This window comes from Vanellus vanellus (assembly GCF_965231255.1).
Source record: "Vanellus vanellus genome assembly, chromosome: 20".
Lineage (NCBI taxonomy): Eukaryota > Metazoa > Chordata > Aves > Charadriiformes > Charadriidae > Vanellus > Vanellus vanellus.
The window spans coordinates 1,511,367-1,527,929 of record NC_138925.1 but is presented as its reverse complement, the minus strand read 5'-3'; the positions used below and the strand labels follow the sequence as shown (position 1 = coordinate 1,527,929).

General features: G+C 57.2%; 1 protein-coding gene across 1 annotated transcript; it reads right to left on the bottom strand.

The window, feature by feature from the left end:
- Nucleotides 1-267: 267 nt before the first annotated feature.
- WNT4 (Wnt family member 4) lies at nt 268-16,031 on the bottom strand (the record flags this gene model as incomplete). Its single annotated transcript, XM_082493668.1, has 5 exons — nt 268-859; nt 1,084-1,226; nt 1,570-1,701; nt 4,249-4,484; nt 15,955-16,031. The coding sequence occupies 5 exons, from the start codon at nt 16,029-16,031 to the stop codon at nt 392-394; spliced, it is 1,056 nt and encodes a 351-aa protein (XP_082349794.1). The 3' UTR covers nt 268-391.
- Between the last annotated feature and the right edge of the window lie 532 nt (nt 16,032-16,563).

Genomic DNA, 16,563 nt, shown 5'->3' with positions numbered 1-16,563 from the left:
ACACCTCCTGTTGGCAGTGCTCCGGGGTCAGCAGAAGCTCATGCGATGAGAGCAGGCATCACGCAGGGCCCCAGCCAGCCGCCGGGAGCAGACACGTCCCTGCTGGCACAGGACACCAAGGGGCTCTGGCTTCAGCAATAAATAAAGCAAGCAAATAAAAAAAAAAAAAAACAAACCCCAAACAAAAAAGCCAACAATGATCATTTTTTTTTTTTTTAAAACTTTAAATATTTTTTTTTCTTTAAAATCTGTTTTTCTCTGGGGCTCTGTCTCTGTAAAGAGCTGCGCTCTCCCTGCAGCGTCTGGGTCACTTCCTCAGTCCTGGCCGTGGGGCAGGGGAGAAGCAGGGTCAGTTAAGAGAGGGGGATGGATGGGCGCTCCCCTCCGTGCATCACCGGCACGTATGGATTTCCACCACCCGATGGCAGGGTTTGCACTTGACGGAGCAGCACCAGTGGAATTTGCAGCTGCACCTTTCCACAACCTCCACTTCGTCCGTATGAAAGCCCCGGCCGCAGCACATCAGCTCGCAGCCATCGATAGCCTTGGAGGTCTTGTTGCACTGCCGGCCGCTGGTGCCCAGCACCCCGTTCTTGAGGTCGTGGTCACAGAAGTCAGGACTGGAGTCCAGGTAGACGAGGTCCTCGTCTGTGTGCGGCTTGAACTGGGAGTTTTTGGGCACCAGCACTTTGGTGGATCCAATCTCGCTCTGCTCGACCTCCGTGGCACCGTCGAATTTCTCCTTCAGGACGTTGCCCACTTTGCGGAAGGGGGGCATGGCTTTCCAGCATGTCTTGAACTCGCACGAGCCGGACACACCGTGACACTTACACTCCACCCGCATGTTGTTGAGGATCGCCTGGAGGAACAGACACAAGAAATGAGATGGGACCATGACCGCAGGGTGGACACAGCAAGAAGGGTGCAATGTAGGGGGCCTGGAAGGGTTGCGCAGACAGCAACGCTGGTGCACGTGAGCTGACGGGATTAAACGAAGCCAAAAAGGCTCAAGCGGTTGCTGCAGAGCCCAGCTGGGATGCTGCAGAGCCGCACCGGCTGCCCAGGTTTCTCCCCCACCATTACCTTCCTCCCTGCCTCGTTGTTGTGAAGGTTCATTAACGCTCTGTTGGAAGAAGCCCCTTTGCTCCTCTCGCGGACGTCGACGAAGGACTGCGAGAAGGCCACGCCGTAGGCGATGTTATCGGAGCAGCCCGACCACTGGAAGCCTACGGCAGAGAGCACGGATGAGACATGCCTTGCTCGTCCCCTCCAGCCCTGCTCGTGCTAAAATACAGCTGACCTGCCCCCCCACCCTCTTCTGTCTTGCCACCCACTGGGCTGGGCAGCCTGGAGGACTGGGGAAACTGGGAAACATGGCCCTGGGGGGCGCATGGACAAGATGCTTTCTCTGCCCCAGGGGTGATGCTCCCAGATCCCTTTTTGAGAGAGTCACGTGGACTAAGAGGAGTTGGTTTCTCCTCCTTTCCGGCTGGCTCCAGAGCGGGCATTGCCATGCTTGGCCCATTTTGCATCCTCGCTTGGCCGTCCCCCTCCCCGCGCACTGCTCACCCTGCGGGCTGCCCCCCTGCACCGTGCGGTCACATCCACACTTGTCCAGCTCGCCGCTGCTGCAGGCTCGGGTCACTGCGAAGGCCACCCCCGCCGAAGAGATGGCATAGACGAACGCTGCCTCCCGCGTCCCTGCAACAGCACAAACGATGGTGGGAAATGTGGCAGCAATCTCTTGAGGGGCGTGAGAGGGCTTTCTGGAGGGTGTGCAGCCAGGTGGGCAAAGGCCCTTGGTGGGCTGCTGCCTGCGTCTCTGCTCCTCTTTCCTCCTAACGCTGGTGTTGCACATAAACCCCCTTGAAAACCTGGTCCGAGAATTGGCTCTCGGCAAAGCATGCGATGCAGAGCTATCAAGTCGAGCCCTTTGCTCCGTCTCGTCCTCCCAAGATGGGGTTCCCCGTGCAGGGCGCTCATCCTCCCCACTCCCAGGGATGCTCTTTGCTTAATGCCAAGCTGGGACCTGTCTCCACAGAGACACCTCGGTGCTGGGAGATTGTTTGCAGCAGCGAGAGCCCTGTCTTGCGATAGCGTGGGAGCTGGGAGCTGCCCCACGAGGTTAAAAACATGAACGCGATGGGCAAATTATAAGATGGCAATGAGGGAAGAGGCAAAGGCTGCATTGCCAACGTGGGGAGAGACTCTCTCATATGGAGAGACTGTCTTGCTTGGTGCTTGCAGGGCACCTCTGCCATGAAATCCTTCCTGCATCCCAAATAGTTGGCTGCTTCCCACATCCAGGAACATCCCCTGCCGCTGCAGATCCTTGCCATCCTCTCACACAGGGTCCTGTAGATCCCAGCACCTCCCAAACTACCCTGCAAAACCCCACGCCGCTCCCAAAGCGCCTTGCAAAACGGCGTCGGTCCCCAGGGCACAGCCCCTTCCCAGCTCTTGCGTCCACCTACGTGGTGCCACATGGTTAGGAAGAGCTTGTTTGGGAAGTCAGGGGACATCCCTGGGCATAAACACACAGGGCGGCGTGGGCAGGGATCATAGAATCATAGAATGGTTTAAGTTGGAAAGGACCTTGAAGATCATGGAGTTCCAACCCCCCTGCCATGGGCAGGGACACCTCCCACCAGCCCAGGTTGCCCACGGCCAGGTCCAGCCTGGCCTTGAACACCTCCAGGAATGGGGCCTCAACAACCTCTCTGGGCAACCTGGGCCAGTGCCGCACCACCCTCACAGTGACAAACTTCTTCCTAATGTTCAATCTGAACCTGCCCTCTTCCAGTTTAAAGCCATTCCCCCTCGTCCTATCACTACATGCCCCAGTAAAAAGTCCTTCCCCAGCTCTCCTGTAGGCCCTCTTTAGGTACTGGAAGGCCACAATAAGATCTCCCCGGAGCCTTCTCTTCTCCAGGCTCAGCTCTTGCAACACCCAAATCCCCACCATCCTCCGAGGGTGGTTGAGGACACAGCCCCTCTGTCTCCGAGCTAGGAGAGCTGGCATTTGGGGTAGTCCCATGCTAGGGGCAGAGGGGGGGGGATGGCTTGTGAGCAGGCATCACCCTGGCTTGCCGGTCGGACAGAGGGCAGCTACTTTGGTGGCCCAGCTGTAATCTGGCCCAGGCGGCAGTGGCTGGGGAGGACCCAGCCAGCGCGGGGACTGAACCGCCTCCAAGTTAATCGAGGTTAATAGTAGGATCGTGTTGGTCGGTTTGTGCTGTGGCTGCCTAAAAAGAAACGACTTTTAGTTTCTGGTATTTCTGGTATTTCCAGTCGCTGAACCTTCACAAGAAGGGATCTTCACCCCTGTGTTGAGGGGAGGAAAGTCAAACAAGGAGGGGGGTGGGGGGGATGGAGGCTTTGGTCTATGGGTGCTGGGATGGGAAGCGAGATGGTGCATCAGAGATGTCAGTGGCGCCCGAGGGGAGGCAAGGGCCGCTTCGGTGGTCTCTAGTGGTTGCAGAGGGGCTTTCCCCTCCTCACCCCGATGCTCTGGGTCCTTGCTTGGTTTGATCACAGCCCCGTGCCTCCGGGACGCCTGCGTGCAGCTGGGATCGGAGGGGCTGGGGGCTGCCCTGGCCATAAATCCCCCCTGAAGGTTGGCAGCTGGTGGTGGTGGGTCATGACGCTCTTGGAGGGTCCGGCCGCCGTGTGTCTTACTCACATCGGGCGGCAGAGGGCTGTCCTCCCAAGGTCTCGCCCGCAGACGGCTCCGCTCAAGAGCGGCGTGCCAGTCTGGCAGCGGTCACCGCTTCGGCGCTGCCCGGAGAAGAGACCGAATAAATCCAGCATCCCGCTGCAGCCGCAGCTTTGCAAGAGCGAAGCTCCTGGGCTTGGTGGGGCAGAGACTAGACCGCAGGGTGACTTTAGGGTCCTGCTTGGACTTGGCATCTCCTTGTAAAAGGTTCAGACCTCATCAGCACACCCGGGCTGATGCCTCCATGCGATGGGCACCTGCTGGGTGTGAAAAAGGATGGGGAAAGGAAGCACCCGGCAGCTGAGGAACTGCAGGGGTCTGGATGTGCTGCCCCAGCACAGTCAGAAGAGCCCTGCTGAAATGCCCGGGGAAGACCTGTCAGCTCCGAGATCGAACACTGTAAGGCTGTTTGCTACTCTCCCCAGCAGCCGGCTCTGGGGCAAGCAAGCAAAACCTACCTGCAGCCCACTGGACCGCTGCTGTAGCCATTCCCCCATGCAGCAGCACCCCAGGCACGTGTCCTCCCCTCTCACCTTGCGTTACCACCTTGCCGAAGACAGGCAGGGTGTCCAGCGTGGAGCAGTTCCAGCGGCGGTTGCGGAACTGGTACTGGCACTCCTCGATGGCCAGCTGGGCTCCGCGCCGCACCGAGTCCATCACCTCCAGGTTCCTCTTGCACATCTGCACCTGGCGCTGGATCAAGCCCTTCAGCTTCTCGCAGGTCTCCTCCTCGGAGATGCTCCCCACTGAAGACAGCTTCGCCAGGTACCTGCCGCAACAGCCACACAGCTGGTTAGGAGGTAAGGGTTGGGGGAGCACGAACTCAGCTGGGACACCCTGCACTGCAGAAAGCGAGGAGACCTCGCCTCTCGTCCCCTCCATAGCTGAGTTAAGGTGCCCATCTGAGGTCACCTTAAATGTGCCACTGTGGTGGCTCCACAGGATGCATTTTTGGCCGGCAGGGAGCAAACCCGAGCACAACAACCATCCCTCTGCGGCCCGGTCCCCTGTCTATCGGGGAGCCCAGCTGCTGGCTCCCCTTTGCCTCTATTGCCTGCAAGGAAGATATTTTCGGCGTTGTCTGAATGTGCCCGGTCAGGTCTCCTGAGTACCGGCACATCCAAGTGCTACTAGGAAAAGCCAGAGGTCTCTGAAGTCAGCCAAAACAAGCAGGACAGGCACTCTGCTGCCAGCTCCAGCTGCCACACGGCTCCCACAGCGTGGCTGTGTGCTCATCACCGACAAACATCGCCGTCCAAACCACTTCCCTCCTGGAGCCTGCTTTTAGCTGCCCCGGCCCCCAGCAGGCAAGGATGGCCTCTGGGAGCTGCCAGGTTTCCTGTCACTTGGGCTTCAAGCAGGGCTTGAGGTGGGGAGGACAGAGTCAGGAGCCTGCCGTGGGCCAAACCGCACAGGCCGGGCACCGCCTCCACCAGCCCGACTGGTGAACGTGGCCACGAGGTCTTTGCTAACCTGGAAAAGATTGGCCCTGCGCGAAGGTGACCACGTGCTCTGCTTTCCATCTCCCCATCCTCAGCAGAAGGAGTTACAGAGCTGCTCTTGAATGTCGGCTTTAGGGGGAAAGGGGAGGTGCCCCTTTTGGGGCGAGTACTCCACAAGCTCTTGGCATCTCCCCACCGAGCACACGGGCACGATGGTCCATCCTGCGCATCCCAGTAACCCAACCCACTGCGACCTGCACGTGTCTGTGCTCGCCCATTTCCCAGGTCCATCCTCCTGCCCCAGCCTCTGGATCCCGGAGGGGTTTTAAGATAGACCCGCACAGCTCGGTCAGGCTGTTGGATAGTCCCAGATCATCTGTCTGGGGCTGGGCTTGCACGTGCCTAAGCTGTGACGCCCTCCTTCCCGTGGCTGCTGGCACCGCTTTAAGTGATACTGCCACCGGTGGAGCCCCGTCCCGCCGCGGAGCAGGGCGATGCCCCGCATCCGACAGGCGAAACTCACGCTTGCACCCACTGAGCACACCGAGCTGTAACGTCCTCGGGAAACGCCAGCGTCAGCTCACGTCGCTGCCTCGTCTGCACCGAGAGACGTGAGTACCCAGCGAAGGCTTTTTGGAAACCTCATTCCTTGACTCTGCATTTCCCAGCCCTACAGAGCTTGTGGGTTTTTTTGTTTGCTTGTTTTTTTTCCTCCTCCTCCTCCCAAGTTGCAACATCCTGCTAAGTATTTTTCCTTTGAAGCCCTGCTTGCCTCCGAGAAGTGACTGTGCAAAAGTGGCTCCTGCTCCCTGCCCGTTCCCATGTGTCCCAGGAGCCAGATCTGCTGACTTCAGCCACAAAATCAAGTTGTCACAGCCTCTTCCTCCCATTAGCCCTGCCAGCCTGCCCCAGGAGGAGAGAACAGGATTTTCTCTTCTGTGCATCAGCAGAATTATTCACCAGCTTGGTTTCACGCTTACAACTGGGGGGCCGTGGGAGACGGTGAGAAAGCCAGCTTGGCTTGCAGCGTCCGTGGGGAGTCTGCATGGCTAGCTGTCAAAAAGCATTCAGCTTTCCTTGTGCGTGGAGATAGCTTGGTGCAATGCCTCTCAGACAGCGGGAAGTGGCAGGCTGCCGTGGTTTCAGAGCCAAGTTCTTTCCTAGCCTTTATACCAGCTAAGCATCTTTGCCCAAGGCTTTCTGCTCCTCCAAGGGCACAGCCCTGTTTGCAGAGGACGGGCCGCGCGGCTCCCTGATGCGCGCGGCTGGCTTGGAAACCCCACTGCCGCCAAACCCAGGGCTGTCACCTTTCTGCACCACCGCGTGTGAGCGTTCTGGGTCCCGCGCTGCAGTTCCGGACACGGGGTGTGACAGTAGCTGCTGCCGCATCTCACTGCACTGGGCTGAGCCAGGATTGAAGGCGGCAAACCACCCTCAGGAGCTCGGAGGATGTTTGATGCTGAGCAAACCCAGGGTGACTGTGACAGCCCTGTCCCCTCCCAGGTCCAGCCATCGTTTCAGTTTGAGCCTGGAGAAGCTGATGCACAGCGGGGCGAAGAGATTCATCCCAAGACACCGTGGGTCGGTTCATCAGCTTTGAGCCTGGAAGCCAAGAAAACCAGATTCTGCCTCCAGGACTAAACCCTTGTGCTGATTTGGCTTTCCCCCCCTCTCCTGCAACTTAAGCAGTGTTTATCATAGCAGGGAACCAGCTCCTGCAAAGCAGCACAGCCCATCCTGCCGGTGGGTCAGTGCCCAGTCCGGCTGCAGGCACCTTGGCAGGAGAGAGCCCTGCCGCAGGTGTAACAGCTACATGAATATCGGCTCTGCTCAGGCTGGGGGCATCATCTCCTTTTCTAATACATTTCCCAGCTCGGTGGGTTTCTCCAGGCGATGGGGAGCTATAAATTCAACGCACACACGAAGACAAGCGTGACAAGAGCCTTTCAAGCCTTTCCAAGTAGATGCGCCTGATAAGATGCCTCCCCAACAAGCATTTAATGCTGTTTGGAATGATAAAATGAAGGCCAAGGATGCTTCAAAGATGGGTACAGCTCTCCAAGAACAGGTCTGGTAATTTGTTTTGCAAGGCAGGCGAACAAGATGAAGCTATCCAGAACGGTGCTCTGGCCTCTCTCCCCCATGACAGGTCCTCTGTATCCCTCCTCAACCCATGTGCATCTGCCCCTCCTTGGGGATGGAGGCAACTATGCCTAAAATGCGATGGCCCCGTCACACTTCCAGTCTCCTACATCCTGTGAGTACCATCACTGCTTTCCAAAAAAGGCATTTTTTTTGGTGGGGAGAGGCTGCCACCCTGGTGACTGGTCCAGGAGGGATCCAGAGGTCGAGTCATGGATGCAAGGAAGGACTTTCGTCAAGTGTGGGGCAGCTTTGAGGCTTTCACGTGGCATGTCTCCATCCATCACATTCAGGAGCGCTAGGCAGGACCAGCTCGCCTCTCTTCCCCTCTCGGGTGGCTGAAAAGTGAGAGAAGAGCTGGGAAACGTGCTCTGCCCTCACCATCGCTTCCACCCCGTGACTCACAGAGTGCTTCTCGGGGCTGGGGAGCCCAAGCAAGGTATCAAGCCCATCCACAGCATCCCACGGTCACCATGGAAACCCGGCTCTAGCACTGTGCCTGGTCCTTAACGAGGACCTTAATCCAAACTTCGTTTTCCTGGACTGAGGTGGTAGAAACCACAGACAAAGCTTCTGTCTACCCACACGCACAGCAAGACAGGCACAGCAGGAGGAAACCCAACAGTTCCTGCCCTCTGCAAGGTCTCGGTGCAGATCTCCATCCTGCTATCACATCCCGATTGCTGCGCAGAGCTCTAGGTTATGACGTAAGTCTCACATGCAGCTTCAGAACAGCCCTGCTTGTGGAAAAAAACCCCAAGTAATGGTGTATTTTCTTCCTTTTTCAAGATTGGGCAAAGAATGTTTCAAGGAGTGAGCTGCTGCCCAAGCCATTTGTTCAAGTTTTGTCTTCTTGCTTCATGATGGCATTTATGTTTCTTTTCTCCTGCCTTTAAATCCAGACAAATCATTCACAGAACAAGCTTCCTTTTAATAAAAATCACTGGTTTAACACAAAACTGATGGAAAGCCCTTCCTTTTTTTTTTTTTTTTTCTTCCATCCACAGTATATAGATCAAGAGTGAAGCCCCGTAATTTAAGCAGCTGCAGTTGATCCACCCTGCAAATGGCAAATAAGGAAACCTCAAACCCCAGGAGCTTTGAAGAGGCCAGGGCGGGGTGGTGGTGGGGGGAAGCCCTACTTAAATAAAAATGACGATTTCAGGAGGAAGGATAATCGGTGGAATGACAAGAAGACATTGGAAGAGCCACAGCAGTTGGCAGAGAGTCAGAAGGAGAGGGGAGGAGATTCCCTGCCGTGGGAAGGTGTGGAAATCTGAGTCATTGACAAATTCTCAATAGAGGTCAGGGAAGATGTAGCAGGTGTCTTGGAGAAAGCAGAAATCTCTGGTGTTTCTTGTATTTAAACAAATGGGTTTCAAGTGTGAGAACTCTTCGTATCGTCTCATTTTGGGAATATTTTCCTGAAGATGGTAACAGTCAGACCCAGGCCAGTGGTACCACTGATACACCATTCAGAGATGCTGAGAAGTCAGGTGAGCTCAGAAGCTTCACCCTCTTCAGCAAATGCCCAACCTGCCTGGCATACCTGCCTGGCCAAGGCCACAAAAGGCCTGTTCAAGTCTTGAATTGCAGAGATGCTTCAGCTCTGCTCCTCTCCGAGAGGCATCCTCTGCAAACATCCTCCCTGCTCATGGAGCAACAAAGTCAGCCTGGATCAGCAGCGCGTCTCTGTGCCTCTTTTGGCTGGACATATGGGGTTGTGCTTGGGATTGAGACTGCCTTATGAAGAGAGGTTTCCTCGGAAGATGAAGAAAAGGCTTGTTTAGGATGGAAAAAAATGAAAGTGTATGAAGACAAACAAACAGATGCATGAAGAGATAGGTACGGACCAGGCACCGCAAGGTATGGAGAAGGGGATCATCTTTTCCTTGTTGCTTTCACCTTCCAAGCAGAGAGAAGGCATGGGAGATGTCCCAGGTTAAAGGATGCTCTAGGTGGGCACATGCTTTCTTGTGGCGTTCTAACACATCCCCTGTGCCAACATGGCCAAGCTTGTAAGTACCACCCACAGCTTTGGCATGGTTCAGCAGGTCTGCCAACTTGGGCATGTTCCTGTCAGGATCTGCTGGAGACCTGCAAGGTTGCCCTTATCCAGCTGATGGCTCTGCACCAGGACATGTCCCTCCCAGAGACTTGACATCCCCCTCCTGGGATTAGGTATCCTGCCTTTCCATCCCTTCTAGGTGTAAACCATGATTTACAACGTCATCACCTGAAAGCCTGTCTGGTTTCTTCCCTGGAAGAAAAGCAGCTCTCTGGCTCGGTCCTTCCTGTCACAGTTACTGCACGTTTCATCTCTTGGCTGAAACCGTGCTTTTCACACCCTAATCTCCACCTCCAATTAACAGCTGCCCAAACAGTCTCCCAGGAGGAGGCATTGCCATGCTCACCATTACCTGCCCACAGACCTGAGTGTGCAGCTCCACCGTCTGAGCTCAAAGGTGAACCCACAGCTCAAATCCTGTCCCCCCACAGCCTGGACCCCACACCTAACACCATGTGCACCTAGCAAACACCCGTGCCTCCCTCATCACGAGTCTCTGGGGTCGGTGAGATGGCCTGGCTGCTGATCCTGAACCAGTGACGCTTCTCGGCTTTCGGAGCATCCAGGGGCAACATACTCACTTTGTGATGGGGAAGACTGGGATGGAAGCTGGGAAGACCAGGATGGAAGCTGGGAAGACCCTGAGGGCAGCATCCACTCTGGAAATCCACTATGGACGTGTAGGAAACATCCTTTACTGCAGAAGCTACTCCTGGGCTCAAGTACAACAGCAATGCCTTGTTGCAAGAGGAGGCAAGTGCAGGCCGTGGGGCTGAGCTCTGTGGGAATTCCCCTCGTTCAGCACTTCAGGCTAGACCTGGTTGGAAAGATCCTGATGAGTTTTTAGTTTTGATCAGAATTTGCAAATATGTGGCGAGAGAAGCCTTCTGCAGGATTAGTTTGATCTCGCCCAACTTGCAACAGACCCCAGGCTGCTCTCCATCGGCCAAGATACTCAATTAATTTTTTCCCCCAAGTAATTTCATGAAAGCACAATACTGGCTCCAGTTCTGCTGAGCCAGCCAGATCCTGCACGTCACCTTCCCAGCTGCGTGGCAGCAGCTCCTGGAGAGCCTGGAGGATGCTGTCAGGAGGTCACCCGCATGCACGGGGGGCAGAAAACCCGGGGCTGGAGCCAAAGAAAGGTTACCTGCGCTTTGTACCCAGAGCAGAGTCTGCCATGTGAGCAGCCTTGGATGACTGAGATTTTTGTGGATTCGCAAGGCTTTCAAGCTTTGAGAGAAAAAAAAAATAAAAATCACCAAGTATTGTAAGAGCCAGCATCATTGCACTTGTAAGGAAATACAGAAGAACCTCCTGGAAACTGTTAACCTCCAGGATTGTTCAGCAATTTCATCATTTTAAGAAAGACCAAATAAATGGCTGTAACGCATTTCTCTCCATCCGCAAGGATGAATTAACTCAGAGGACAGTAGCTCTCAGCTGAGTAACATAAACATTTTTTTGCTTCAATGCAAAAAGTCCAGTTGTGACTCATGGAGTCACGGCAAACCGTTGCAAAAAAAAGAAATCTGCTTCTTGCTGTTGCTCGTACTTGGAGCCCACCCGATTCAGCACAGCCTGGGGAGCAGGGTGGTTTTGTTTCACTCGTGTCCATCCTCCCTAGAATAAGGCTCTGCTGCCAAAAGACTGGGGTGCAGTTTTATTTGAGGTCTTCTCAGGAAAAAGACAGAAATGCCCATCACGGCCGATGAGTCAGAGAGCACGGACCCCTCCTTCACCCTAGCAGACGCAGCCCTGAAGTCCTCCTACCAGACAGGACCAGCGCTCAGAGACGACCCAAGCTGGTTGGAAGTCCATAGAATCATAGAATGGTTTAGGTTGGAAGGGAGCTTGAAGACCATCGAGTTCCAACACCCCTGCCATAGACAGGGACACCTCCCACTAGACCAGGTTGCCCAAGGCCAGGTTGGCCGAGGTCTCTTGCCTCTGCAGGATGCAACCCTTAAAGCCAGTCTGTTTTCATCGCTGAGCTAAAGTTAGCCATTTCTGGCGAAAATGGCCTGACATACAAATAAATAAATAAAATTAATAAATATTTCCAGTGGAGGCTGCTGGTTTCACTCCCTCCCCCCTGGCTCACCCTTGGGGAATGGCTGTCACGTTGCTTGTTGCATGCACCAACCTCGCGGACCCAGGAGGGTCCCCAGAGCAATGCGAAGGAGCCCTGTGCACCCCAGAAGCAGAGCGCCGCTCCTCCACCCCACAGCAGCTCTCCGAGCAAGGAGATCCTCCATCAAACCCAATCCGTGCAACCCACCATCCCGGCTGCCAGAGCAGAACGTGACTTGGGGAACCTTCTTGACGCTGTCCTCGCACCAAAAACCAGGAGGGCAGGGAGGGGAGTGGGGCTCGGCCGGGGCGGCTCTGCCCTGGAGCTGGTGGCACCCGTGGAATCAGCGCCATGGTGGCACAGCATCCGCCGGGAAAGTGCTGGACCGGTTCCTCGCCAGGTGGAAAATGGGAGGGTCGCAACGGCAATGCAAAGAACCTCGTACAAAATTAAGCCAAGCCAGGCTCAAGGTGAAGCGAGCTCTCCCCACTACCAAAGCTGGGGAGGCTCATCTTATTAAAAAAAAAAAAAAAACCAACCAAAAAAAAAAAAAAATCGAGTCTGGTTTAAAATCAGAGGGATGCCAGTGTAGGACCCAGGCAGGCTTCTTCCCAGATCCTCCACATTGTACAACGACCCAAACCGGCACAAAATGAGCATTCAGGCTGCTCTTGCAATATCCCCACGGCAAAGCTGGCAGGGATGAGCACGGGGAACCGGGTCCCGCGTTTGCAGAGCACCTTGTGATGTTCAGCTAAAAGGGGGCCAAGAGAAACCCAAACTCCTTTCATCCCTCCCTCTCCAGCCCTCGAAAGTGGTAACTATCGGAGAGCAGCTGCTTAGCCAAGCTTGTTCAGACGCTTGCGAGGTCTTCAAGCTTTCCCAGAGTGCTCACATTCAATTTTTTCCGAGGGTTTAGGAGCCCATCTGTGCTCCTGGCCCTTTAAGCGAAGTCTCAAGGCCAGGCGGAAGTTTTAAACCCCTGTAAATAGGGGGTAGACGGAGCTGCTGGTGGCACACCCTGCTCGGCAGCGGCATAACCGCATCTCCGACCATCCAGCGTGCATATGGAGAGCCTCCTCCAAAGCCAGTTTTAGCTGCAAGAAAACGGAGGGAGGCCGTAATGACTCCCAGATAGCGCGATAACCAGGGGTCTCGCCCATCAAGGCCCCCTGCCCTGTTGCATCCGATGCTTTCCAGCCCCGGGAATTGACTCACGTCACTCAAACCACCCAAACAGCTACAGATCACGGCAGCCCCGGTGCCACGTGCAGTTAGGGGAGGCTTACACCCCCACCCCACGGTGAGCATCTTCTAGTTCACCTCTTCAGGCGGACTTCCCTCCCTCCAAAACAGATAAATAAATGAATAAATAGCTAAATGTCTGCTGCTCGCCCCTCACCTCCCACTGAAACCGGAGCCCAGCGCTCCCGTGCCGGCTTGAGAGAGGTGCTCGTTTGGCTGAAACCCTCTATGAAACACCCCCAGTGTCGGGATGGGTTTGGACCACTGAGAGAATGTGCTTCCAAATTCAACCACGTTACTGCACGTGCAGGTTCAAGCGCCGAATCGAGTCTGCGAAATGCGAGTTGCTTTGGAAAGTAACTCGGCTTTTCCCCGTGTGTAACGGGTGTCCCTGGACTCCTCCGGAGATAAAGCAGAAGCCGGAGGGACCGTCCTGCGCACGACCAGCTACATCTAAAAGGCACTAACTACAGCCCTTTACTTAATTTTACAATTCTGCGCCTGAAGAGGCAGGAGGAAAAGCTCTAAAACTCTCCAAAGGCAGGAGGAAGGGCAAGCCTGAAGGGGGAACGGAGCATCTCTTCGGATCGGGAGAACAGAGGTTTTCTGGATAGGCAGCAAGCCAAGCAGCGACTCCCAAAACTCAGACGCTGAGAAGACGCACCTGAGGTTTGCCTCCTAACCAGAGAGAAAGTAGCTCGGTCTGTTTAATAAAAGATCTGGCAAAATCCCTTCCAGCTCAACGGTCGCTGTTAGCAGAGCGATCCCTCCGAGGGATACCCACTCTTGTCTCCCTTTTCTGTGGGATGGGGTGGCTCAGAGCACACCATTTACGTGGCCAAAACGAGCCCTTCCCCACAAAGCCAGGCTTACAGAAAACCTTCAGCTCAAGTGTTGCAAGCAGCGTCTCTCCAAAGGGCTGGGGGAATGCGAGTCCGGACAGGTCGAAAGAAGCTTTAGGGGGTGAAAAAAAAAAAAAAAGAAGAAAAAAAAAAGAAAAAAAAAAAAAGTCACGACAGAGCTTAATCACTAATCCAGCAGGTTTCTGTGGAAAAGCAAACTTCACCGTGCGCTGCCACCCAGCGCACACACCTATGTGCAGAAATATGCGCCCGTCGAGGCTGGATGCGGCCCCGGTGTGCTGGGCGCGGGCTGGCAGCGCCCGGGCGGCTCTGTGATAAAGCAGAGCACGCCGGAGCCCACACGCGTGAGGCTTCGCGAAGACGTACGAGGCACACTCATTCCTCGAATATCTGATAACTCCTGGGATCCTTCTAACTCTGTTTATTGCCTCCGGCAGCCTTTGTTTCTGATGTGAGAAGATAAACAATGGGAATTGTCTTAATCCTAAAGGCAAAGAATAAAAAGCACCGAGCGGGGGAAGACCCTTTTATCACGATACATTTGCAACATCAAAAAAAGCTGACCCCCTTCCTTTCAAACGCACTGAAATGTATCTGCTTTTCCTCCCCTGTTGGCAGGAATGAGCCCTCCGCTCTCCCGCGGCCGAGCCCCCCGCGCCCACCCCTCGCTTCGCCGGCACGGACGGCTGCACACAGCCCTCCCCGTCTATCGCGGCCAACCACCCCTCCGCCTCGCCTTCCCAAATACCATCCCAGCTGCGTGCGGCGCTGGGGACCGGGGAGGGAGGGGGGGGGGTTGTCCCACCTCTGCGCATCCGCACCGGGCGGCTTATCGACCTCGCTCATGAAATCCCCCTTTGCCAGGCGGTTCCCCGTGCCCGGCCCGGGGCAGCCGAGGCTGCTCCTCTCTGGGGACCTGCCATCATCCCGCAGGGCTTCCTCAGCAGGACCTTCTCCCTGCAGGAAAAACCCTCCCACAGTTCCCAATATACCTTCACCAGAAGCGTGACAGCTTAAAAGACCACCTTGATAGCTGCTATGATCCACCCACCACTTGCCGGAGACGCGTGGCGCGCAAGTCGCTCCATCTGGCAAAGGAGGAAGGGAGGAGGACTAAGTGCTAACGCATCCCGGGCAGCTACCGATGGGCGAGCACCTTTTCCCACGGGCGGGAATGCCGCTGACCTGGCACTTTCCCAGGTCGCGGGGAGCATCCTCCAAAATCCACCCACGTCCTGCAGCCTCCAGTGAGCCAAATCTAAAGGCAGGAGAGATGGGAGCCCTATCGGGACGTGGAGAGGACTCCTTGCGCAGGGAATGTGCCTGTGTGACCGTGCCCACCTGGGCGCAGGTGGCCGGAGAAGCACAATCCACTCGGGATCTTTCATGCCGACAGCCCCAAGGACTCCCTGCCCGGCCGTGGCGTACCTGCCCTCGCGATGGAGAACCGGGGGGGGGAGATGGAGACGACACACGTTCCCAGCCTGAGAGCGGGTCTGCTGGGTGTGTGCACCGGCAACTAATTAGTTCGCGGCAGCCGTCGACACTGGGAGCAGGGGAAGCACCAGCTCCCACCAGAGAAGATTAATTAGGGGGAACCAGTGCCTTCGTTCAAAGTTAGCTGGGAAAGTGCTGTTGTACTCCATCCCTCTGCCCTGGGGGGGTGGGGGGGGTCTCCCCAGAAGACAGTCCCACCGCCTTGGCAAACACGCAGGAATTTTCCAGAACGATTTCCGCCCCTGTTTACCTTACACATTATTTCAGTGTTTGTTCAGTGGCTTCCCGATGTCACCGGGCTCCCCTGCAGCACGCAGCAGCTCCTCACCACCCCGTCCCCCCGCTGGGGAATGGGGGTCTGAGGCACCGGCAGCCTTGCCGGCCGCAAATTCCCGGGGCCGGCGCGCTCGGCCGCCCCAACCCTGCCAAATCCTTCGCTGGACCGCTGGCCTTCGCGCGGCACCTCGCCAGCCCCGGGCCCTGCGCTGACCCCGTGCCCCGACCTCCGTCCTCCCCCGGCGGGGTACGGATTCATGATTTAAGGACAAAAAGGGGCCGGGGGCTCGATAAACAGCCCCTGTCCAGCCAGTCTCGATAACACACTGGACCCGAGGAGCTGGGGAGGGTCAGCCCCCCGCTGCAGCCCACCTGCCCGGGGATGCAGGCTGTGACCCCCAGCGCCACCGGCCCGGGGGGTCAGCGGGGACAGCGGGTACCCACCGCGATGGGGACGGGAGGCTGATGCCCCGCCGGGTACCGCGCAGCATCGGTGCGGGGTGTCGAGCCCCGCTGCTGCCCGACCCCGGCGGCACCTGCTCCGCCGCCCCCGGGGGGGTACCAACAAGTATCCCCCCCCCCCACTTCCCTTTCCCCTTCCTTCCCCAGCCCCTCGCCCCGCGGCTACTCACAGCCAGTTGCTGGCGTTGGCCGAGAAGGTGGCGAGGATGATGAGCAGCAAGGAGCGCAGGGAATACTCCGGGCTCATCCTGGAGGGCAGGCGGGGGTAGAGCGAGCGGAGCCGGCGGCGGCGGCGGCGGCGGCGGCGGCGGCGGCGGCAGCAGCGGCAGCGGCAGCAGCGGCGGCAGCAGCAGCGGCAGCAGCAGCTCCCCCCCCGCCACCCCCCCACCCCCGCTCCCCGGGGCAGCCCCCGCCGCAGGTGGGCGCCGGGCAGGAGCGGCGGCGGCGGGCGCTGCCCGGTGGATGCGCCCGCGGCGGCCGCCGAGCCCGACTGTCAGCTCGGCCGGCCCATCCCGGGATGGAGCGGCGGGCCGGGGGCGGGCCGGGGGCGGGGGCAGCCCCGGGGGCCGCCCCGGCTCCGCCGCTGCCTGGGCGGGACCCGCCGCCGGGGACACCCCCGGAGGAGGGACGGCGGCTGCGGCGGCGGTGGAGGGGGGGGCTCCGTCGGAGCCTCCTGCCCCGCTGCAGCCCCTCCGTCCCCCTCCGAGGCAGCGCCCTCCGCGACCCCCCGGGGGGGGGTTTGGTGGGGTTGGTGGTTTTGGTGGGATGAGGAGCTTTGG